Genomic DNA, 25,422 nt, shown 5'->3' with positions numbered 1-25,422 from the left:
TGGAAATTCTTTTATAAAGAACTTACTTATGTGGCCCCCATGAGTGACAAACAGTCACAGGTTTTACTGTATTTATCTAATTGATTAAGAATAATTATAATTAATATACACAGTTCATTCCTATGATTAAATTGATGCACAGTTCTATATTGCTGGACAGTGTTAAATTAATGTTTCATGAAATGTTGACATGCTTGCAATGACTTCTGATTTAGTAAACAAAGTAAGTCTTTGGTCATAAAGCACATCGAATGGAAAAGAATAGTCAATCCATTTTGCAAGATAAAATTTCACCTGGCGTTAATGGGACAAAGCAGTGCGTGCGGGAATATGCGATTGTGTGCCATCGACAACGTAGTTCAAAGGGCGGAGGAGCTCCTTGTGAGCCAACGGCCATCCATATCTAGTGCCCAACTGTGTCTGCGGACGTCCTCCTGCAGTTGGGTTACTTCTTATTAGGAGGTTGGTGGCAGGATTTGCACTCCAGCCACCGTAAAACGCTTCATTCCGCAAAACACAAAAACGCAAAAAAATCTGAAAACCCACTCCGTGGGAGTACCTCCTGTGCAGCTTCCCTTCGCAGGGCAGCTCACCGGATGATGGGATTGGGGCAAAGCCTTCGGGACCCCCAATCTTTGATAGGAGGGAAACCACGGGGTAACATCCCTGGGTCAGATTGCGGGAGAGTGTGTCGGAGTGGTGCTGAGGTGTCGTCCACCAGACGGCGGTCTCCTTGGGTTAACCTGAGGCGGTCCCTTCGGGTGGGTGCCTGGAATGTCCAATCCCTAAGAGAGGATGATCACCTGTCTCTGTTATCATCTGAGCTCAAGCGTTTGGACATCGGGATTGCAGCTCTCTCTGAGGTTCGGAGACCGGATTGCGGCGAGATAATGGTGGGTGGTTACACCTACTATTGGTCTGGTCGCTCTGATGGTTACCATACCCAAGGAGTTGCTGTAGCTGTGTCCAATAAGCTGACCCCAATGATAATTGAGGTAACACCGGTCAACGAGCGTATTATGAGATTAAGGATTCGTCACTCCTTAGGTGTCATTTCCCTGGTCTCTATTTATGCTCCGACTGAGGCGAGTGATGTTACCGTGAAGGACACATTCTACGCCACACTCGAGTCTGTGGTTGATCAGTGCCCCAGACGAGATACACTTCTAGTCTTGGGGGATTTCAATGCATCGACTGGAACTGATAGGGATGGTTATGAGGTGTGTGTTGGTCCCCATGGGTCAGGAACTATGAACCAGAATAGCACTAAGTTCCTTGACTTTGCAAGAAGTCATGGACTTAGGGTGGCTGGTTCATGGTTTCAGCGCCCGCAAGCTCATCGCTGGACTTGGTATTCCAACGCTGGCGGTGTGGCAAAGGAGATTGACCATGTCCTCATTGACGGTCGTTGGAGGATGATCCAGAACTGCAGGGTCTACCGGAGTGCTCAGTTCCTCAATACTGACCACAGGCTTGTTGTAGCAACTCTAAAGCTGCACCTTAAATCCTGGAGAATGGTACCATCCCAGCCTAGGCTGGATGTTGCCAAGCTCAGGGATGAGAGAGTAGCTGAGGAGTTTGCGAACAGGCTGAGTGGATACTTGGGGGGTCTGGGTGCTTTGGGGGGTCCTGAAGAGTTGTGGAACACCTTCAAGACCACCGTCCTTGATGTTGCCGGTGGATGCCTTGGAGTTCACCGCAGGGCAAAGAAGAATTTTGTCTCTCAAGGGACACTGGATACCATTGACCAGAGTCGCAGGGCCAGGCTGAATGGCAGAGCTGAGCTGTTCAGGGAGCTGAGGCGTAAAACTGTACGTGCACTGAGGGTGGACAAGGAGGCCTATGTGCGAGGAATCTGTGAGGGGGTAGAGCATCACCTGTGGACAGGTGATTCTCGTCCCGCTTACAGGGGAATTCGCGCATTACGTTCATCCAAGCCCATCCCTCGGAGCACTGCAGTTCGAGCAGAGAGTGGTAGGCTCTTGACAGAGGAGTCTGAAGTGAAGGCCCGCTGGGCCGGTTACTTCGAGCGGTTGTACCAGGCTGATCCCCCAGCTGTCGAGTTGGACGTCAAGGGTGTTACAATCCCTGTTGCTGACCCTCGAATCAACTGTGGTCCACCATCGCTTGTGGAAACACGGGCTGCGGTGAACCAGTTGAAACGGGGCAAAGCTCCAGGGATCTGTGGCATCCATGCCGAACTTCTCAAGGCTGGTGGAAATGCTGCACTCGCGTCGTTGCATGCAGTTTTGTGCTCTGCCTGGAACATACGCATCATCCCAACTGACTGGAAGAGGGGCCTTGTTGTCCCTCTCTGGAAAGGGAAGGGTGATCGCCAAGACTGCAACAACTACCGAGGGGTGACGCTGCTCTCAGTGCCGGGCAAGGTCTTTGCTCGGATAATTCTTGATAGGGTTCGCCACCATCTGCTTGAGCACCAGCGTCCAGAGCAGTCAGGCTTTACACCAAAGAGGTCAACGATTGACCGTATCCTTGCACTTCGTGTCCTCACCGAACGCAGACGAGAGTTTCGGCAGGGGCTGCTTGCAGCCTATGTTGATCTCTGTAAAGCGTTCGATTCAGTGAATCGGGATGTCCTCTGGAGGATTCTTGGTCTTCGTGGGGTGCCACCGAAACTGATCGATCTGATGTCTGAACTCTACTCTGGTACTGAGAGTGCTGTGAAGTGTGGTGGTACCGCCTCTGACTTATTTCCAGTTGTTACTGGAGTTCGTCAGGGATGTGTACTTGCCCCCACACTTTTCAGCACTTGTATGGACTGGATTTTTGGGAGGATGTCGGAGAGATCAAGTTGCGGTGCATCGTTTGGCAATGTCAAGATCTCGGACCTTGATTTTGCAGAAGATGCAGTCATCTTTGCGGAGACTTTAGATATCCTCTTGGGGGCCCTCGAGGTGCTGAATGAGGAGTCGGAGCCGTTGGGATTACGGATTTCTTGGGTCAAAACAAAGATCCAGGCTTTCGGTGACATCTTGGATGCTGCTGTCCTGTCTGTGCCTGTTTGTGGTGAGGATGTTGAGGTCGTGGATAGATTCACCTACCTTGGCAGTGATATTCATGTCTCCGCAGGTTGTGAGCTGGAGGTCAATAGACGTCTGGGTCGGGCCTGGGGAGTCATGGATTCACTGGATCATGGGGTGTGGCGCTGCCGGTACCTGTGCGGGAGGACGAAAGTCCGAGTCTTCAGGTCCTTGGTACTTCCAGTCTTGCTCTATGGGTGCGAGACTTGGACTTTGACAAAGGATCTGAGACGGAGACTTAATTCCTTTGGTACCAGGTCTCTTCGGAGAATCCTTGGCTATCGCTGGTCGGATTTTGTGTCCAACGAGCGGTTGCTGAGAGAGACTCGGATGAGATTTGTTACCTGCATAGTCCGTGAGCGTCAGCTGCGGCTGTATGGACATGTGGCTCGTTTTCCTGACGCTGATCCTGCTCACCAGATTCTCTCAGCGAGGGAGTCTCATGAGTGGAGGAGGCCAGTGGGCCGACCACGTGCCTCATGGTTGCAGCAGGTTGACCATCATCTCAAGGAGATGGGGATGGGCCTGGCATCTGCCTGGGGGATGGCCAGACGGAGGCCCCTGGAGTACCGGCGGAAAGTGGACGCAGCGACGCGCTGTTCTGGCACATGCTCCCATACCTGACCTGACCTGACAACGTAGTTCTCGTTCCAATTGTTATGATATCGACTGTGATCAAAAACCAAACACAAAAGCTGAGTCATCATCATAAGATTCTTCCAAACGGGGATCTTCAAATCAACAGGGTGGAAAAGAGAGATTCTGGTCTGTACAGATGTCTGAATGAACCTTCACGTGGAAATCGAACAGAATGTGATTCCACATCATCATTTTGTACTTCAGGAGATGTTACTCATTCTTCATGTGAAGCAGCTCTACTCCTCTACATCTCAGGTGAATCTCGAGGTATATTTCACATTTGTAAACTCACAATAAATGAATTATGTTTTATATATGTATTAATGAATGTGATGGCCTAAGGAAGGTAAGATTTGGGATTGCTGAGTCAAGATGGTGTTGTTTTTAAGGGATATTGGGATATTCAGATCCATCCCCTGACATACGTTGTCCTGCTAATTCATGCCGGGAGGGAAGTTTACAGTGTAGTTTATAACAAAGTAAATCAATTTGATTCCTGAAAATAATTGTAATAAGTAAGGAGTGTTAGTATAAAAGGAGATAATCGATGTGTATAATATTTAAGAGGAGCAAGTATAGTTCTGTTGTAATTTGGTGAATAAAGAATCCTTCATCAACATAACCGTGTAACCACATGAACCTCCCATATGGTAAAGCTGTGGATCTATCAGGATGTTAACAGTGGGTTCAATTCTATTTGTCTTCATGATTCTCACACACTGACACTCCATCAGTAGAGCAATGGGCCTGGTGTTTGCTTTATGGTTAACGTGCTTTGTTTAAGATCCTTGGGTCTTGAGTTCAAGCCCCTGTTAGGCCGTTGAATGAACGCCAGGTAGGGTTCACTCAGCCTGTCAGCCTTTTGAGGTTGGCAAAATGAGTACTAATATGCACAGCTACACCCAAAGATAATGATGCAGCCAATCAGCCACAGACTGCATATGAATGAATAAATAAATATATGGAGTGATGAAATCAAACTCAGGGGTTTATACATAACGAGAGTTAATTCACTTCTCAATTAACCAGAGTTGGTGTCAAAGCCACCCGATGCTCGCCTGTTTATACATTTATCGTTTTTAAAAGACGAGTCTAATAATTAATATATTTTTTATAATTCTCTAACAATTTTTTTTTTGGGGGGGGGGGGGTTGGAAATCACTTAAAGCATATAGAAATGCAAAAAAAAAACTTGGGGGGGGACCAAGTCCAAAATCTAATGGTATGATCCTTGGACCATACCTAACCCCCCCACCAAGTTTCGTCAAAATCCTAATCACTTAAAACATGTAAAAATGCAAAAAAAAAAATCGAAATTTTGTTGAAAAAAAAAGTTGCAAAAAATTTTTTTGGGGGCGGGGGGTGGAAATCACTTACATGTGGAAATGCAAAAAAAAAAATTTTCTCTAACAATTTTTTTTGGGGGGGGGGGTTGGAAATCACTTAAAACATGTAGAAATGCAAAAAAAAAAAGAAATCGAAATTTTGTCGAAAAAAAGTTGCAAAAATTTTTTTTTCTCCAACAATTTTTTTTTGGGGAGGGGGGGGGCCAAGTCCAAAATCTAATGGCATGATCCTTGGACCATACCTAACCCCCCCACCAAGTTTCGTCGAAATCTTTCTGAGTTTTTCCGTAATACAAAAAATTTAACATTTTCACGCTCACATTCACGCCGGGGGTATCACTATAGCTCTCTGTTCTTCGAACAGGCGAGCCAAAAAGGAGATTCTGAACGAGTACCTCAAATACTCTTTTCAAAAATCTCGTTGTCCTCATACAATGAAGGAGTAAATCCCTGGATGATGCTTTTGGCTGCATTTAGGAGAATGTTGTCCTCTGGGCTCTCATAAGGGACGATTTTGAACCAAAAACGGGTGTGGGATGGGGGAGGGGGGGATGGTGTCAGTTTAAAGCTCGCTGTTAAGGCCAGGAGGTATGGGTTACTGTGTTTGTGGATGAGCATTAGTTAGTGCATATAAATGAATGATTAAAATCAATTGTTCCATGATATATTTGTGATGTTACATGGATCGGTGAAACTCTGGGAATGATGAAAGTGATTTAATGAGCTGATTTAACTGGAAGGCAGTGTTGTGTTGGAAACTGCTTGATGGAAGGTACTAGAAGATTCTCACTGTGTTTAAGATGGAAGGTTCCCACATCAACTAAAATCACATTTGCGAGAAGTTCCAGGATCGTTCTGTGATGCTAGATAAGCCTGAGGAGGCGGAATCAGCAAAGGAAATGTGATTATCTCATTATCTAGAGTTGTTTGTGGACGTGTGGAGCCAATTATAATCAGGTTGAAAAAGTAACTCGTGAAGGCTGTGTGCCAGGGAGAAGTTCTTTGAGCTCTGCAATCATCCTTAGAGGACCAGCATTATGAGACACCCATGATTTGGATAATCAAGTACGACGTGAACAGATTGACATGGCAAGGACATCAAGCGAGTTCAATGTGATGGGAGTCTATGTTGGACAGTACCCAGTGGATGAGGTGATTATGCTGGAATTAGAACAGCAGGACATTGACACTGTACGAAGACATCTCAACGCGGGAAGTGGAGTTGTACATTGTATGTTATGGTGAACTTCTTTATGTGATTGTGTCCATTTATTCAAAATCCAAGTTTCGTTTCAACCATTACATTGTTTTCTGTGTTCCTTGTACAGTCACCCATAAGTCACAGATGCCATTTGACAAAGATCCATTCTCTTGGTAGCCAACCTGAATGATCGGGAGTCCATTGCTTGCATTCATGAGACAACAAGCTGGGTTCAGCCTCCCCACCATTTAATCCAGGAGGGAGGGAAGGAAGGAAGGAAGGAGAGAGGGAGCGAGAGAGCGAGAGAGCGAGAGAGCGAGAGAGGGAGCGAGAGAGAGAGAGAGAGAGAGAGAGAGAGAGAGAGAGAGAGAGAGAGAGAGAGAGAGAGAGAGAGAGAGAGAGAGAGAGAGAGAGAGAGAATATATATATATATATATATATATATATATATATATATATATATATATATATAAAAAAGAAAAAAAAATGAATGTGATTATCATTATGAAAAGGTGAAAATTTAAACTAAAATGAATGTTCAGATCTAATTGAAAACTCCAAGAACAAGGCAAAGGTCGATCCCACGAATTACCAACCGATTCAGACCGGGTAGGAAATGTAACTGAACAATACTTATCATTGATCAACATGTACTTGTCCAAACCATTTCTTCACAAATAAATTGATCATTTTGTTCTGATATTGCCATTTGTTTTATTTATTTATTGAAAAACACAAAGAGATGACTGTACTCACAATACAAACAGATAATGAGCAGTGTTGTAGCCGAGTCCACCTGGTCTGAGTCCGAGTCTTGTGCTGAAAGTGTATTGTAAAGGGGCAAAAAATAGCGAATTTATTTGTGTTTATGTATTATGTAAATGAAGACAATGAAATATCAAAACCGACTAACAGTGTAACTTGTTACTTGCATCAACATTTTATTCCATGTTGTGGTCCTCTTGCTGTAGTTTGCCCATTATTTTCAGACTACAAAGTTTCTGATAGAGGTAACATTTGCATTTATTTGTCAACTGTCAAAGTTATGAAAGTCCAAAACAGCATAAAACAAACCGAGCTCAAATTGTAGACATAAATCATTCAAAAACAGTGATTTTCAGTCTGTTAGACTTTCTTAAAATATTGCCTACAAGTTAGACAATGATGCTACTTTTCAAGTTTTGTTTAAATTTTATTAACGATATCTAAACAATTTCCACGAAGCACAACTTGGGATGACCGGTTGATGCCAAATACAGCTTCATTGCATTTCAGAAAGATGACTTTGCATAGAGTGTCTGTTCCCAGCCTTGCCTGAGGAGTGCACATCATAAGGCCTCCCCTTGAAAACACTCTTATTTACCACTAGAGCAATTGAAGCCAGAACACATGGTACTTTTAAAGCTAGTCTGTGCAGTTGAGGGTACTTGGTTGTGTTTTTTCCCACCCAAAACTGAAGTGCACTACTCCTTTGAGTTGGATCATAGTCCTGCACAGATTCCAAGTATTTTATCATCTGTGTTCTGATATGATGCTGACAGGTCGCCTCTGTCTCAATCGCTGCTCACCTCCACTCAAAACTACCGTTAATTTTTTTGGTAAATGTCTGATAGTGAGCAAACAAGTCGTGCAGGGTTGTTATTTCCTATATTTTAGGTCTTCCAGAGTCGATAAACATCTTGTGTTACTTGACATAGTCCCCCTCACACAATGCAGTGACGTATATTTGAATTCCATGTGTTACATTAGAGAAGACTGGATGTGCTCTGGCTTTCAAAAGGAATTAGCCACTGTGGCTAATCCAGGTTTAGAATGATTAGCCACAGGAGAAAGGAAATAGCCACATTTTATTCAAAAGTTTTTTTTTTTTTTAGAAATATGAAATAATAAGTTAATTTTAAGGCGGATGTGTGAGTTTGATGGGTGAGGTTGGTTGGATTGTTCAGATTGGTTGGATGAGTGAGTTAGACGTGTGAGATTGGTTGAATGAATGACCATCAGGGGAGGTGGTGATTGTGAGAGATGGTGTGTGTGTGTGTGTGTGTGTGTGTGTGTGTGTGTGTGTGTGTGTGTGTGTGTGTGTGTGTGTGTGGGGTATGGTCGTTGTGCTTTTAGTAAGTGGTAGTGGGGGATGGGGGTGGTTGTGGACCAGGATTGGACCAACCTCATGCCAGTCAAACTCACTCATCCAACCAATGTCACCCAACAACTTCACTCCATCCAACCAATCTCACACATCAAACTCGCACTTCCAACCAATGTCACACATCAAACTCACTTGTACAACCAATCTCACCCCTCAACTTCACTCATCCAACCAACCAAAGTCACCCATCAAACTCACTCATCCAAACAAACTCGTCCTACTACAGGTACTACTACTGATTGTGTCAAAACTCACGTGGCAACCACTGACCCAATGAAACATGCAGCACCAAATCATGCCGAATCATTCTGGGAAAAAATTTTTTTTTTCAAAAAAATGAAAATAAAATTTTGAGACGAGAATCATGGGAATCATGCGTAATTTCAGTCGATTTTTTTTTACTAGAAACTAGTTTAAAACTACTAAAGTTAGTATATATATGCATGTGCGAAATCACGCATGATTCCCGTAATCAAAACATACAAAATGGCGGCCGTCTCAACGAAGGTTGAATTCTGTGCTAAAATCACCCAAAATTTGTCTAAAACTGGTTAAAATATATATATATATATATATATATATATATATATATATATATATATATATATCACTAAAACATGGATTAGCCACAGTGGTTAATGGGTGGTTTAAAATATTAGCCACAGGTAAGGGGGATTCGCCCTGTGGCGACGTGGCGAGCGGCAGCACACACCCAGGAAGATTTTGGAAGGTTTTATGTTAAAAAACAATATGGCTGCTGAACCACGTCACTAATGATGTCATCAATTTATTTGCCAATTACAATTTAGCCCTCGATGACCCATCAAAAATTTTCATACTGATTGGATAAAGTGTTTGACATATGCAATTATGATGTCATAAAGAAGCCACATATGACATCAAAAAAAAATCACACTTGTTTCCCATGGGGAGTACTTCACATGTGCCAAGTTTCAATTTTTTTCCGTGAGCAGCTTTGGAGATACAAGGTCCAAAGTTTTTCTTTTTTTCCAAAATGGCTGCCACATCACGTGACCTATAATGTCATAGTTATCACAAAAAACATTCAACATGTGTAGTTGCCTCTATGGCAGTGGTCCCCAACCTTTTGATCCCACGGGTCGCATTCACTACTCCCAAGGATGTTGGGAGCCAGAAAAAAATTGATGCATTTTGTTGTGAAACTTGATACAGAGAAACATTTTCAGAGTCAATGAGAAACTTGATGCATTTTTTTCAGTCAATGAGAAACTTGATACTGCTTCTGCTCTTCCAGGATCAAGTTGATGTCGGGCAACAGATGAGAGGAAGCAACACGAAGAGTGTCTTCCAGGTGCATGTCGGACAAGGCGTTTCGGTTCTTGTTCTTGGAGTACTTCAGCTTGCTGAAGAACTGCTCGCACAAGTATGTGCTGCCAAACATGGAAAACAACTTCTGGGCATGCTTGATCAGGTTGGGGAAGGTCGGGCGGGGTAGCCCCCTGTAGAACTCCTGGAGTTCCTTCTCCAGAAACTGGGCCTTGTTGTCGATGTCACTCTTCAGCTCAATCAGCTCCTCCTGCAGGTCCGTTGGGGCTTGCAAGGGATCGAATGAGAAGGGCATGGCGAAGATCTCGAAGCTGACTTTGTGCTTGCAGAAGTCTTGGAATCGTTTCTCAAACTCCTTATTCAGACGGGCCACCTCTGTAGCATACCTCTCACCATCAAAAACGGTCTCATCCTCACCGTGCTGGCCCTGCAGAGCAGTGAAGTGGTCGAGTCGGCTGGCACGCAGTTGTGACTCCCACAACTCCAGCTTGTTCTCGAAGGACTGAATGCAGCCATAGAGGTTGTGGACCAGCTTGCCTCTTCCCTGCATGGAGACGTTGAGGACATTGAGTTTCTCAGTGATGTCAACGAGGAAGGCGAGGTCATCCAGCCACTGGGAGTCTGAGAAGTGACCGACTGGCTGGCCCTTCATTCCCAGGAGCATGACCAGCTCGTCCTTTAGCTCAAAGAAGCGCTTCAAAGTGCGGCCCCTGCTCAGCCACCTCACGGCCGAGAAGTACAGTAGTTTGCATCAAGCTCCTGCAGCAGCTCCTTGAACTGACGGTGGTTGAGAGCATGCGCACGAATGTAGTTGACATTGCCAATGACCTTGCTCATGACGTCCTTGAATCCCAGGGTCTTGCTGCAAAGGTTTTCTTGGTGGATGATGCAGTGGCACCAGATGAGGTCATGCGGCAGCCGCTGATGGCTCAACTCGTCCATTGTGTGACCCTGCAGGCCCTTCTTGGTGCCTAACATGGCAGTTGCGCCATCCGTGGTCATGCTGACCAGCTTTGTGTAGTTCAGGTTGGCCTTCTGTAAGGCAGCGTTGCACTCATGGAACATGTCCTCGCCAGTGCACGTATCCTCCATGGGACAGAGTGCCAGCAGCTCTTCAGTGATGTTGAAGTCCATGTCGACTCCCCTGATAAAGATGGCCAGCTGTGCTGTGTCTGTCATGTCTGTGCTCTCGTCCAAGGCCAGTGAGAAGGCCTTGAAGTCGGAGGCCAGGACACACAGCTGCTTCTTGAGGTTCCTGGATATGCCTTCAACTTTCCTCGTGATCGTCGTGCTACTGAGGGTGACTGAGTTGAAGATGGTGGCCTTCTCGGGACAGATGCTCTGCACAACGGCTTGAAGACACTCCTTGACAAACTCGCCATCTGAGAAAGGCTTCATGCGACGGGCAATTGTTTCCGACACCTTGATGCTTGCCTCCGTGGCCCTCTTGGAGTCGTTGCCCTGCTTGGTGAAGATGTTCTGCTGCTGTGAAAGCTTGGACTTCAGTTCGTTGGCCTTCACAAGTCTCTGGTTGCCCTCGAAGATGTTGAACTTCTCTCCATGGTGAGTTTGGTAATGCCATTTGACATTGAACAGCTTTGGCCAGGCCAAAGATGAGATGGCAGATGAGGCACAGAGTCTTTCCCCCTGTTCTCTGCGAAGAAGAAGTCCCTCGTCCAGTCAGGGTTGAAGGCTTGCTTCTCGTCGTTCACCTTTCTCTGCTTTTTCGGTGGAGCCATGGCCTGCAAATGCAAATTGTCACACAACGTTTGTGTTGAGAAATCGATACAACGTTTGGGGTTTATTGGAGTATTGTTTTTCCCTCAATCTGTCCAGCCATTCTGGAGAAGAGGATTTTGAAGGTTTTGTAGTACATCAAAGATTGCTGCTAGACCATGTGACCTATGACATCATAGTTATTGTGGAAGAAATTATGTTCTTCTCTTTCAGAGTCTGAGACCATTTATTAACAGCAAATATCAAATTACAAATAACAACAAACACGCACATGGGAAAAATGAGAGCAAGACAAGCAATAACAAACATGATCCTCTTTCTGCTCAAAATGCACAGAGTAATTGCCTTTATACTATTCTGGACAGCAAATGACATGTGAGAGAAAAACATCTGGCTAGGGTGAAGGGGTGGGGGGGGGACAAGTGGCGTGAGAGAGGGAACTGCAGACATGGCCACTTTGGGAGGGAAGGAGGATAGACACTCTCAGGTCATGATTTGCAGTATGGGAATACGAGGTCGGCCGTGAGAAGGAGAGGGTGATAACAGGGTCAAGACAAAATATGAAGAGGGCGGGTGAATGGAGACACAAGCCTATTACTTTGACAATACCCTCCCTTCACCATTGAGTAACCAGATTCTCAAAACACTACCTTCCATTTTATACTGTCATGTAATTGTCCTTGGACAACAAAGCATCTGTTGCGATCGCCTTCCGCGACTTATTTAATTACCACCAGACAATAGAGCACCTCTTCTCAATCGTCAACAGCAAAGCATCCCTCTCTTGAGCGGCTGGGCAATTTCATTTAAACATTGGAGATTCCAGTCTTGGTTATCTGTATTTCAGTGAGATATAGCACATAAAATTTGGTGATACAATTTTATCTTATTCTTTGTTCAACCACATCACAATGGAGATTAAAAGTCTGTAAAAGGAGAGTTTACTGACAGCCAATTTGATTCCAGTACAAAAGTAACACCTGAATTTATACTGTCAAAAGCAGTAGTAGCAAGTTAAACAACTAAAAGTAGTAAGTGAATATAATTGAAAATACATGAATATAATTAATTTTATTCGACATGATCAAACTTTATTCAGCATGGCGAATCGATCATTTGGGTGCAGTTTCACTTTGATCTGTAAAGTGGTTCTGGAGAAGATTTTTTCCTTAAAAAAATAATGGCTGCCAAACCATGTGATGGATGATGTCATTATATTTTTTCTGTATTCACATCTTTCCCTATATGAACCACAGAAATTTTAATACTGAAGGGATCCAGCGTTCTACGTGTCAAATTTTCACCGGGAAAACACTTCACCGATGGCATCATAGTCAAATCACTCTTATTCCCCACGCAGAGTCGTTTCCAGATGCCAAGTTTCAATTTTTTCCATGGTTGGTTTAGGAGATACAGAGGTCCACATTTTTCCCGTTTTTCCAACATGGCTACCACCCCATATGACCTATGACATCATAATTATCATCACAAAATTCTGCATGAGTCATCAAATCCACCAGACAATAGACCTGGTGAAAATTCCAGACCTGGTGGAAATTCCAAACCTGTTGAAAATTTTGGCAATTGGATAAGCGGTTGCCGAGAAAACAGTGAAAATTCACATTAATGTACATACGTATGGACGGACGGACAACCCGAAAACATAATGCCATTGGCAACTTCGTCATCGGAGGCATAAAAATCCTCATGGGGGGGAGGGACAGGAGGAAATTGGGACCATACTCTGTGCAGAGCGTTGATGCTGCTTAAGCAGTCTCCTTGGCTATTGGGTACAATCCTGGACGGGTCGCCACTCTGACACAGTATACCAGCTTGCTGGCACTCATTTTGTTGACCTCAGAAGGATGACAGGCCAAGTTAACCCCACCTGGTATTAGTTCAACAGCCGAGTGGGGTTTGAACTCAGGACCCGAGGATCCAAAGCCCTCCACCCTAACCATTAAGCCAACACCAGACATATGTGGGGGAGGGGGTCCATCGTTTCACACCTCTGTGTAAGCGTCAGATGTGGGAATGATAAGGTAATACTGTTATATTGGGATATTCTCTCCACGGGTGGGGGTTGGCCGGTTGGGGGCAGCTTATACCTTACATCGTGTTTAGGGTTCAAATTGTGTTTCATAATAATAATAATAATAATAATAATAATAATAATAATAATGCGTTCAGCATGGGCTTATGCTGTTGGATATAAAATAAATTAATAATTGAGAAACAGGTTAATTAGAATAACTTTGTTTAAATAAAATAAAATTCATTTAAATCAAATACTCCATGGTAATTAATAAATAAATTAATAATATATTGAATTAAAGGACATAAATGATTATTTCATTCAGTTTTGTGACTTTTTCTGACTATAAAATCTCAAAGGAAGCCCGGTGAGTGGTTTATGTCTATGGCTGAATGAAGACGTAAACAAGAAGACGTCATGCACATCACGACACTTGCAAAATCCATAAAACAAGTTTGACCTAAAAAATAATTGGTGGTTGAATTCAGTGACATGACGTGAAAATCATCTTCATATTTCAAGTCTATCAGATGAAACTTGAGGATTTTAGAAACACAACCTTAGTTGTTGACTTTGGGACTATGTTGACCTTTTGGTCAATGTTGTCCTCAAAAATAATTGTGTAGTTGAATTCAGTGACCTAAATTATAAATCCTCTTCAAATTTCAAGTCAATTGGATAAAAATTGACAATTTTAGAAATCCGGCCTATGTTGACCTTTTGACTGGCGTTGACCTTGTTGATACATTTTTATCATAATGGGTTTGAAGGTGATGAAATAAATAAATTGATGATAGTTAAAAGTTTGCATTAAAATGAAAATGTGAAACCTGAAATAAAATGTACTCAAATATGATATGATGTTTTAAACTATGTATTCATCTGGAATTAACATAATTATATTTCTCCTTTGTATGGAAAGATCACCTGTATATTAAAAGTGTAAACAGGTTGAACTTGACATTCAGTGACATGACATGAAAATCATCTTCATATTTCAAGTCTATCGGATGAAAATTGAGGATTTTAGAAACACAACCTTAGTTGTTGACCTTTGGCCTGTTGACCTTTTGACCTCAAAAACAATAGGCTTCTTCCTTATGACAAACTCCACCATGTGCTGAAGTTTCGTGAAGATTGGTTTAAAATTGTGACCTGCAGATGATAAACAGACCGACAGAATAACAAAATCGACTCACCAATATACAGGGTGCCCCACAGAAAACCAGGAAATTTGAGATTTTGAGATTTATTTTGCCGTATTTTACCATATCAATAAACTGACATATAAATAAAGTGTATCTTTGTTTTACACTACATCTAAGTTTGCTTTTGTTTTGTTTGAAAATAAAGTGTATCCTTGTTTTACACTACATCTAAGTTTGCTTTTGTTTTGTTTGAAAATAAAGTGTATCCTTGTTTTACACTACATCTAAGTTTGCTTTTGTTTTGTTTTAAATAAACTGTACCAAATTTCCTGGTTTTCTGTGGGGCACCCTGTACTTGAAAAATCTTCGATTTTGCAAGTCATAAAGTGTGAAACATGATCAGAATTCCCATTTAATACAACCGGAAGCATCCTCTCCCTATGGGAGCCGTCAAGGAGGACATGTTATTATATTTATGCCGATTTTACTCCAAGGGGTCCCAGGATGATAACCCCAAAAATGGTTGCGATCGGTTCAGCCATTTTTGCGGTACCTGGGAACAGACGGACGGACAGACAGTGAATTATAGTAAGATTAAACTTCTTTATAAAGGGCACAACGTGGTGTTGCATTTCGGAGCACCCCCTTGTGAAGGAAACCAACACGGTGGCATCATGTACGTTTTCTTTGGCGATGATAAATACCCGGTCCGCGTGATAGAACATACAACGTTCCAAACTAGCTTGGTGCGTGGGGGTCAGGAGGAGGTGTACGAGTTATGGGACGCTGTTTACATGTTTTACCCACCGTTTGTATCTCACACCATCTCGTTTCCATAGTGAGGTTGTAAGCCCGTTATACATGGTAAGCTCATCCTGGTAGTTTATTAAACTAAAAATAACATGGAACATCATGTTTAACATCCGGGGTATTAACGATGTGGGATTTCTATCAGATTCCCCCCAGGAGTTTCCCCATTCCAGGAAACAGGAGATGATTGGGGGGCGAGCACAAACTCCGATGCTTATATCACGATGTGTGGACGATTGAATTGTTTGAGATCTTATCATCTTAAACATTCATCAACACATCGCGATCCTTTTGAAGGGGGTCAGGTAATCATTCACAGACCACTTTAACAAGGAAGATAAAATAATAATAAACATGTTAATATCCTAACCAGGTGAGATGTTACCTGCCGTGCACGTGTTCCCTACAGGTAGATGTTTTCACTGTGCGATCCCGTTTCCTGGGAAACCTGGAAAATGTAACAATCTGGCACGATGGGAGTGGAGATAAATCCTTCCTGGTTCCACGAGAACATCAGAATCACCGAAACATTCTCTGGAATGGAACAAACATTTACCTGTTCATGTTGGATTGAAGGAAACAAATCTGAAACCCTCTATCCCCAGGTAATCTCATCTTTTCCCGTGAATACGGAATGGAATCTCGTTTTTAACTTCCACTCCCAAGATCACGTGTTCCCCCCGCCCCCCAATCCTCTACATTCATGAATGAAGTGAATTTTAAAAATGAATTAAGAACTCTGTAAAGATAATAATTACTCATTTGTAAACTTTATATCATTTACTACTACTACTACTAATAATAATAATGTGATTGTTATTATTATTATGTGATGTATATGGCATGTTTTGATTCTGGATACAAGATACTGTTGGTTGAAAGAAAGAAGAGGGGATGGGGAGAGGGGGGAGGGGTGTGGGGGTGAATGCCGGAATGGATGTGCAGGTGCTTCTTGTGAGACGTTGAATCCATAAATACATTTTCTCAGGAAAAATTCCAAACCCGCGGCCATTCCTCACAGAACTGTCTCCAGAGATTCCTCATCGTCGTTTTTTTAACCGTTTTGTAACCTCACCGGTGATGCCCTCCATGACTGATGATGGTTCTGAATGGGGACGAACCCACGTGATCTCACCATCCCCTGGGATATCGAGATCTTGGAAAGAGAAGGAGTGATAAAGGACGGTATCCTGCTGTATCTATCGTTTTTGATAATTTACATGTTCTCGAGGATGATCAACAAAACAGATTTGAGAGATCCAATACTCTACACCTGATGGTCCTGGTGTGGGAGCACAGATAATATCTCTTCACACACAAACTTCGGAAATGACTGGCTCGTTCTTCTTCTTCTTGTTTGTCTTCACCGAATCAACCCGCTTGACCACGTCTCTGTGACATCATCATCCTGATGTTTGTGCACAACCCGAAAATCTGCACTGCTCGATGTGAAATATTAAATATACTTCACTTTTATCTCGTCCGTGCAGGACTCGGACAGTAATAGATGGTAATGTACAACCACATAGATGTACAAGGACATCAGGAACCAAGAGGGTGATTAAAACGGTAGAAATGTGATTTCAACCCGGGATTCCATCATCAGGAGCTCTGTGCTGGGTTTATGGATCAAAACAATCAAATAAACTGGATCATCACTTTCATGATCCATTAGATTTATTATCAGGGTGTGGGTGATGTTCACACAGATCCATAACATGAAATCTTACACCTCCAAGTAATTTCACACAAGAAAGTCATTTTAACGTTTTGGGGAATGTGAGGAACATGTGCTCCAAGATGCAGCACCTCAGGTCCCATAAATTGAAAGATCACCAACAGAACAGCTAAACAGTAACTACGAGTCTATCAGTAACTCGTCTCATCAGGTTTCTGTATTTTTCATACAAGTGTCAACGGAGAATGATGGAAGTATCAGGTCACGTGGGAATGAGGTTACAGATAAACTCAGTAACTCGAACGGCACTCAGGAGAGTATATCCTTCCACCGGGCTGAACAGGTTACGTTTTTGTATCCCACTGATAGGCAGAATATGGATTCGGACCTTAAGGCCCTGTCACACCTTGACGATTTCGCCAGCGTATGCCTGACGTATGCAAAATTTGGCTAAAACGCTGGCACACGTCGAATACGTTATGGGTAAGTTTGTATACATTAAGAGCACGCTGGCATACGTCATAGTACGCTGGCTTTTTTTCATAGTACGCTGGCATACGTCTTTGTACGCTGGCATACGTCGTAGTATGCCGAGGTGTTAGACAAATTTTCCATGCTTGAAATTTTTCGACGTATGCCGGCGTATGACTCACACGTTCCGCATAACTCTGGCCATAAGTTGTAGGCACGTTGCGTGATCATTGACACACGTTACTTGTACGTTACTCATAAGTCGAAACGCATCGAGGTCATGGTTAGCGTCAGTGTGTCCAGACTCACTGGTTTTTTTTTTCTTCGGTTTGACGGTGATGATGACACTTCGATTTCTAGTGCGATTATAATATAATATAATTGATAGGCTGCCGCTCAACGATTTAAATCATAACCCCACTCCAAATCGAAGTGTCAACATCACTGTCGTACCGAAGAAAAAAAAAAAAACCAGGGAGTCTGGACACACTGACGCTAACCATTACATCGACGTGTTTCGACTTATGAGTAACGTACAAGTAACGTGTGTCAACGATCACGTAGCATGTCTACAACTTATGCCAGCGTATGCGGAATGTGTGTCATACGTCGAGTACGTCGAAATTTTCAACTTGCTGAAAATTTCTCGATGTACTCGGCGTATGACTATGTATGCCAGAAAACTATGACGTATGCCAGCGTGCTCTTAACGTATACAAAACTTACTCATAATGTATTCGACGTGTGCCAGCTTGGTTCGGCAAATTTTTCATACGCTGGCTAAAACGTCAAAGTGTGACAGCGGCTTGACACTTCGATGTCTAGTGCGGTTATGATTTGAATCGTCGAGCCGCAGCCTATTAATAGCCTACTCCACGAGATTGTCAGCGATACGCTGCCGCACGCTATGCATAAGTTAGACTATCGTTGGGCATAGGTTGTGAACGCCGACAACACGCTCAGCATTCGTTGGTATAAGTTTTCTATATGTGATTAAAATGTTCTGTGTACATTACTAATATGTTATGCATACGTCCAACACGTTATTATATGCCCAAAACTTAAAAAAACATCAATAGTTCAGCGTACGCCAGCGTTTTACATACATTTTGAGACCTTGCCATACGCTGGCTAAAACGTCAAGGTGTGACAGCCCTTTTAACCAAAATCTAATCGGCTTGTTCTTGTCACCTACCCAACTCATCTGTCTCGTTTAGTTCAAACCTGTCCATAACTTTTTGAAATGTGCTACGGATCGTTTTTAGCCATCATACATATCTCTTAATGATGAAAAATGACTCAAATATATATATATATATATATATATAAATTATCAAATCCAGATCTTCACGAAAATCGAATCATTTCATCCTTGTAACGCACACAACATGTCTGTTAAGTTTGTAACTCGTGGCGAGAAAAAAAATAAACCGTCGATCATTTATTTCCACTACATAGTGTTGCATGCAGAAGCAGGCGAAGCAAAAGAAGAAGAATCACAGCTAGACCCATTACGTCACAGAGTAGCCCACGATTCTAACAATAGTTGGGTCTATACGCAGTTCCACATCACACTCGCACTTCCCTTTCGCCAGCGTACTACGACGTATGGCAGTGTTTTTCAGAGACCCGTGTATGGCCATAAAAGAGAAATTCTATCATTTAATCACCTGTGATTCTTTATTCTTCATTGCCATCCTTTATCCTTCTCTGTCTCATTCTTTTTCAAACGCACCTTTTCGTCAAATTAATATCTTATTTTTTGCCCCAAAATCAGAATTCTGGAGCTGTTCTGTTATCACGTTATCAAAGATTGTTTGTATTCAAAGTCTAGCCTAGTGGAAGAACTTGGAACAGAGCAGAACACAAAAGAAACAACTTGATTGTAGATAAGTTGATTGTTCGTTTTATTAACTCATTTTGTTGCTTCCTTGTTTGTGCATTTTCTGGCATACTACTTTTATTTTATCTTCATATGCAGGTACAATCAAAGCCTGTTGGATGTCCTGGAATTTGAAGATAAGGATCCAGAAGACCAAAAAACCCTTCAAAGGTACACAAACTTCAGTGGACATAGTTGCATACGAAGTTGCATAAAATTAAATACCTGGAATTATTTTTGAACAATTTAATTTATTACATGGCATACCCATTAAACGTTTATCAACTCTAATTCATACAACACCCACAAATCTTATAGATTAATTGCAAATACGTCTGGAAATTTCCATGGCGACTACTTGGATTTTTATTACCCTGCACACTCGAAGCGAGAAGCCAGGGTGAAGCAATTGGTTCACTTCCGTCTGTCTGTCTATCCGTCCATCCATCCACAAACATCAGTTTATGATTGAGGAACAACTTGATTTCAATTGAATGTTATATTTTGAACAGGAACGGGAAAACGAACCTGCAGTTCAGCAGTACTTTGGCTCTGAATTTGTCCCGATCGTGCATGTGCTCAGAGTGACATGATTTTGTTACTGTCTGCCTTGTGGCAGTCAAACAAAATTGAAGATAACTCAAACTAGGAAACTTACTGTTTTTTAAGGATGTCATAAAGGATATGAATAACTAATCCATCCATCCATTGGGACCATACTCTGTGCAGAGCGTTGGTGCTGCCTAAGCAGTCTCCTTGGCTATTGGGCACAATTCTGGTCGGGTCGTCTCCGACACAGGGTCGGGTTGCCACTCCGACACAGAATAACTAATGGAATGTGTTTAATAAGGTGGTGTTTCAGACACTGGGATCTACAGCGGTAAACATTCGGATTTGTTTTTCTCCGACCTTTAACATCTATTTTATTTCAATTGAGCTGTAGACTTGAACGCTGCGTGGGGTAAGGTATTCTATGAACTCTCGAGTTACCTTCACCACCAAAGGTGGACGGAGGTTGTTTTCACTCCCGTCTGTCTGAGCAGCATATCTCAAAAAGTGGACGAATTTAGATGAAATTTGGAGGACAGGTTGGGTGTGTGACAAGGACTACTTCGTTAAATTTTGGTGAAGATCCGAATCTGGATATGAAAATTTGTAACTGATTGCTAGTCAGCCGACATCTTATCCAAGTCACAGTTCCCAGCGATCTCTTGACGTGAATAGTAAAACTAATTAAAGCTGCTGCCTGGCTGTTGTTGGCACTCATGAAAGTCGACCAAATCATGAATGATGTGCCGCTGCTCTCTCAGATACTGTTCAATCCTATCTGACACATCATCAACAGTGATTGACGGCGATGAAAAGTCAATACTGATGACATTCTTTTTCACCGATCACATGCCAAGTGTAAGAGCTTGTCAGAGAGCATCAAGCTGCTCTGCCATTGGCATTTGTGCTAGATGTATGACAGTAACGTAGTCCACCCATTGTTCCTTCCACACCTTGAACTCTCTCAAGCTGATGGACTCTGCAAGTGGTGGTGCTCGTGACTGCAAACTTTTTGGCGTACCCATAGCAATGTGAGGACCCACCTCATGAGAAGGCTCCCTTCTCAAGGAGGATCCCTTGTCGCCCCCTGCAGCATTTGGGAGTGGGTCGTGGATGTCGTTCAATTACAGCCTTCCTCCATGTGGGCCTTCTGTTGCTCAACCTACAAGGCCATCATGTCCTTCATGACTGCCAACGGTGAGGAAATATACTCCCCGCGGGGCATCTTCTGGCTCCACTTGATGCTGCTTCTTCTTGTTAGCCATACTGTCAGCATGGAAAATGAAGAAGACAGTCAAACAAGTCCAACGCACAATGATAGCGCCGTCCGGTGACAGCACATGGTGACTTCACTCCTGAAAAGCAACGAAATCCTTCCCCATCTGTTGTGGAAAACTGTCCAAGGCCAACGTAAACACGTCCATCGCGGCATGAAGTGTTCTTCAAGACGACTGTGCCGTATTATGTTTACATGTCATGGAATAAGCAACAATACAACTTCATTGTTGAGACATCATCAACAGGACGATGGATAGCAAGATGGATGTCACGGTACAATGACGTCACATCCGGTAATCACCCGAACCTGGAAGGTAACCCAGAATGGAATCCCACAGGACCTGTCTGCTCGCATTCCCTGTTTGATGTTTAAGATCAAATGGTGTCTTTCAGCGAAGAGTAGAGAGTGAGCGCCAGAACCTTGACCAAATCCAATTTCCTGTCCGAAGTTACAGGGGGCACTGCATAAGCAGATTGGTCATCCCTCCCCAAAATGATGCTATCTGCTACAAAAATCATAAACTAACTGCTCACCTGATTATGCTGATGGGAAAAAAAGGTTATAGTGTTGTTTCGCACATTTCTTTAAAGAAACAGATTTTGAGGTTTGTTGAACATCCAGCAGTTTCATTTGTCTTGAATTGTTAAAAATAATCGAATAATCCATGTTATTATATTTTTGACATTAAGCCACATTGAAATAGAAGAACAGACTTCAGCTGAATATTATTTGTGAATTTCTGATGCATCTCCCATTCGTGAGGCCAAAATGGATAAATGTTTGTTGATGGAATGCACTTCAATACAACGCATCTTCTTGCTTTTTTCTTTTTCTTTTTGCAGCTTTGTCGACAACCTTATCAATATTCGAAACAGGCACAACAATGTTGTGCCTTCCATGGCACAAGGTGTCATAAAATACAAGGAGATTCACGGAGTGGATCCAGCAGCTAGTCAGAATGTGCAATATTTCCTTGATCGATTCCACATGTGCCGCATCTCCATCCGCATGCTCATCAACCAGCACTCCAAGTATAGGGAAGGGGGAGGAGCAGGGGAAGAACTGTTTTGGATGTGCATGTTGAAGGAGGGGGGTGACATGATTGCCTCAACGTTAGGCACCCTCACCTCTAAAGCGTCTCGCCTAGGTTTGAATCCCGACCCAGCTAAAAACTGTCATCCTGGTGTTTCACAGGCAGGGTGATTCAACAATGCGTGTGCCTTTCCTCAGATGGACGTTAAACTGGCGTCCCGTCTGCTGACATTAGTTGGTGGACGTTAAAGATCCCCACTCTTGAAGAGTAGACGAGCTATCGTCGACAAAATGTCCAAATTCCAAATTCCTGCCCAACTACTGCTGGTAGGGCAATGGCAGTCAACCCAGTATAACCCGAGCCAAGAAACTGCTTCGGCAGTACTGAACCTGCCTTCAGGCAGAACATCAGAATTACGAATACGAATGTTAAAAGTTCACATCTGTTGCAAAGAGTAGGCAATGGTGTGCCAGTCCCGATGACAAATTCCTTGCCGAGAGAGTAAATTGGTTGAGATGACGTCATTATTACCTTTGCCACCGAAGGTGGATGGAGGTTATTACTTGCAAAAAAAGATGAGTTGGGTACTTGCAAAAAAAGATTTTTCAAGTATATTGATCAGTCGATTTTGTTATTCTGTCTGTCTTTTATCGCCTACAAGTCGCAATTTTAAACCGATATTCACGAAACTTCACCACATGGTCGAGTTTGTCATGAGGAAAAAGCCTATTGTTTTTGAGGTCAAAAGGTCAACAACTTCGGTGTGAATTCTAAAATCCTCAATTTTCATATGATTGACATGAAATTTGAAGAGGATTTAGATTTCAGGTCACCGAATTCAACCACCAATAATTATTTTTGAGGTCAGCAGACGCCAAAAGGTCAACATCGGCCAAATTTCAAAAATTGTCAATTTTCATCCGATTCACTTGAAATTTGAGGAGTTGCATATTCGGTCATTGATTCCAACCACCAAATATTTTTGAGGCCAATGTTTTTTTTTTCTGCATTTTGCAAGTTTCTTGTTCAGCACGACATTTTCTTGTTGTCTTCTGTGTTCACCCGTCTGTCTGTGTTTGTTACTTGCAAAAGCGAAGATTTTTCAAGTATGTTGGTCAATCGATTTTGTTATTCAGTCTGTTTGTCTGTCAATACATGTCACAATTCTGAAGCAATCGTCCTGAAACTTTACCGAGTTGTAGAGGTAGTCTGAACTGAGAAGCCTATTGATTTTGAGGTCAAATCTTATCTTGAGGTCGAATTTCTAAAATCGTCATTTTCATCCGATTGACTTGAAATTTTAACAGTATTTGCATATTGCATCACTTAATTGGGAAGCCAACTATTTTTGAGAGCAAAAGGTCAAAGGTCAAAGGTCAAAGCAAGGTCAATCTTCTAAAATCAATTTTCAACTGAAAATCGTCAATTTTCATCTAACGAACGTGAAAATTAAGGCCGAGGTCACATTTGCTCTACGGCGGCCGTACGCCCTCTGAATTGACAGACGTGCGGTGGCCGCAGAGAAACTGAGGTGGCCTTAGGGTGGCCCTATGCCGTTTGGCTATATTTTACAGGCCGTAGGGGCGCCGTGGAATTATAGCGCGGAGTTATAACTTTCTTTCATTTCTACGTTCGCCGTAGCAATTCGACAAGCCAAGCTATGACGTAGATGTGTTCCACGTCGACCGTAAGTAGGGCGTACAGTGGGCTTGCGTTATTCGTTCGGCTGCCGTAAGCTCTTCTCAATGAAAAATGAATTTTCCCAACCCCCAAAAAATTACGGCGGCCGCACTATTTCCACGGCCGCCATATGGTGGCCTTGCGGTCTGTGTGACTACCTGCGGGCAACGCAGGGTCGACGCACGGTTCCCCTACGCCCGCCGTGCACCTACGTACGGCCTCCGTGGCAGTCTGCGTCGACCGTGCGTCCACCGTGCGCTACCGCTAGAGATCGGAGTATAGGTGTTTGCCTATACCGTGGTGCCCCCAGAATCCCAATTTAATTGTTTCCAGGAGGCTGTTCGGATTGCAAAAATATTTTCCCAATAAGAAATAATGGAGTGAATTAATCCATTCGTGGACCCAAAGAAAACCCACTTTCAAGACACTTTAAACTGAAATTCCCCATGTTTAAGGTAAAATAAGATAAGTAAACAACCTTCGGTAGCGGTGTATTGTATGTAAACTGGTACAATCACCAATCCAAAGGTCCACACAGGCTCGAGCTCCGACCTGGGTTCCGATCGCTCGCGCACTCTGTGAGAGCGCTGCCCCCAGGGCAGCTCATCAAACATGATGCCCGCAGAACCACAATCACATTCATCAAACGCATCGGGCTGACGTAATCATGGATATTCCAAATTACAACTGGTTTTGCTGTGAAATTCAATCCTTGCCCGACAGTCCGACATACCACGTGATCGGATTGCTTTTTTTGTTATTAATTAAAACACAAGATGATTAAAAAAACAAACATCACAAATGAAGGTGAAAACACGAGACTAAGTCAAATTTGGCTTGGCGGCCGGAGGGTCTACAAAATTTACGGGCACTAGCAATTATAAAGCGGCCGCAGTATTTCCACAGTCACACAATGTAGCAGTCACATGTTTTTATTTTTTGGGTAGCCGCACGGCGTATTTACAAATTGTGGAGACTGAAAACGTGGAGGTCCCGTACGGTCTTTGATTTGATGTCGCACGGTGACCTTAGGGCGTTCCTGCGGCGGCCATAGAATTTTCAAGGCAGACGCAAGGTGCCCGCAAGGCGACCGCAGGGGGGCCCGCAGGGGGCCTTAAGCCGAACGTGCTAAAGCGATAAACAGCACGATATCTGAAAAGGTTATGTACGGATTCGGATGAATCTTGGTGGACAGGTTGCGTGTGTGACAAGGACGAAATTATTTGATTTCGGTGAAGATCCGAATCCAGATCTGGATACAAGAGTTTTTTTTTTTTAAATCAGTGATTCTTCACCATTGAGAGATGAGGCCAAAACCAATTATATGGCATTATATCTCAAAAAATTATTGGGCCCGAACCAGTATATATTATTATCCACTGGTTCAGGCATTTTGTGGCGGAGGTAGGCGCTCTACTGAGTGCCCTTCTAGTTCGAGG

The 25,422-nt window shown here is 43.1% G+C and overlaps 3 protein-coding genes across 4 annotated transcripts in view; 1 reads left to right on the top strand and 2 right to left on the bottom strand.

Moving 5' to 3' along the window:
* Positions 1-6,354: 6,354 nt before the first annotated feature.
* LOC147031016 (general transcription factor II-I repeat domain-containing protein 2A-like) lies at positions 6,355-10,345 on the bottom strand. Its single transcript, XM_085872206.1, has 2 exons — positions 9,633-10,345; positions 6,355-6,409 (listed from the first exon to the last, which is right to left on the bottom strand). Exons 1-2 carry the CDS (start codon positions 10,343-10,345, stop codon positions 6,355-6,357), a joined length of 768 nt encoding a protein of 255 aa, XP_085728332.1.
* Positions 10,346-10,404: 59 nt separating this feature from the next.
* On the bottom strand, positions 10,405-11,420 carry LOC147031015 (general transcription factor II-I repeat domain-containing protein 2-like). The gene is made up of 2 exons (XM_085872204.1): positions 11,394-11,420; positions 10,405-11,277 (listed from the first exon to the last, which is right to left on the bottom strand). Exons 1-2 carry the CDS (start codon positions 11,418-11,420, stop codon positions 10,405-10,407), a joined length of 900 nt encoding a protein of 299 aa, XP_085728330.1.
* A 3,454-nt stretch (positions 11,421-14,874) lies between these two features.
* LOC147031014 (pyruvate dehydrogenase (acetyl-transferring) kinase isozyme 1, mitochondrial-like) overlaps positions 14,875-25,422 on the top strand; it is a 63,864-nt gene continuing 53,316 nt past the window's right edge. For both annotated transcript variants that reach the window (XM_085875670.1, XM_085875674.1), the window contains exons 1-3: positions 14,875-15,716; positions 15,821-16,016; positions 19,542-19,613. Coding sequence is in view for 1 of the 2 variants with exons in the window: in XM_085875674.1 (XP_085731800.1) it covers positions 19,562-19,613 (52 nt within the window). In the remaining variant the exon portion in view is untranslated. The remainder of the gene's footprint in view (positions 15,717-15,820; positions 16,017-19,541; positions 19,614-25,422) is intronic.

The sequence above is a fragment of the Eptatretus burgeri genome, chromosome 3 (assembly GCF_056783735.1).
Source record: "Eptatretus burgeri isolate ZD-2024b chromosome 3, Ebu_testis_v1, whole genome shotgun sequence".
NCBI classification, from domain to species: domain Eukaryota; kingdom Metazoa; phylum Chordata; class Myxini; order Myxiniformes; family Myxinidae; genus Eptatretus; species Eptatretus burgeri.
This window is presented reverse-complemented; position numbering and strand designations above follow the sequence as displayed.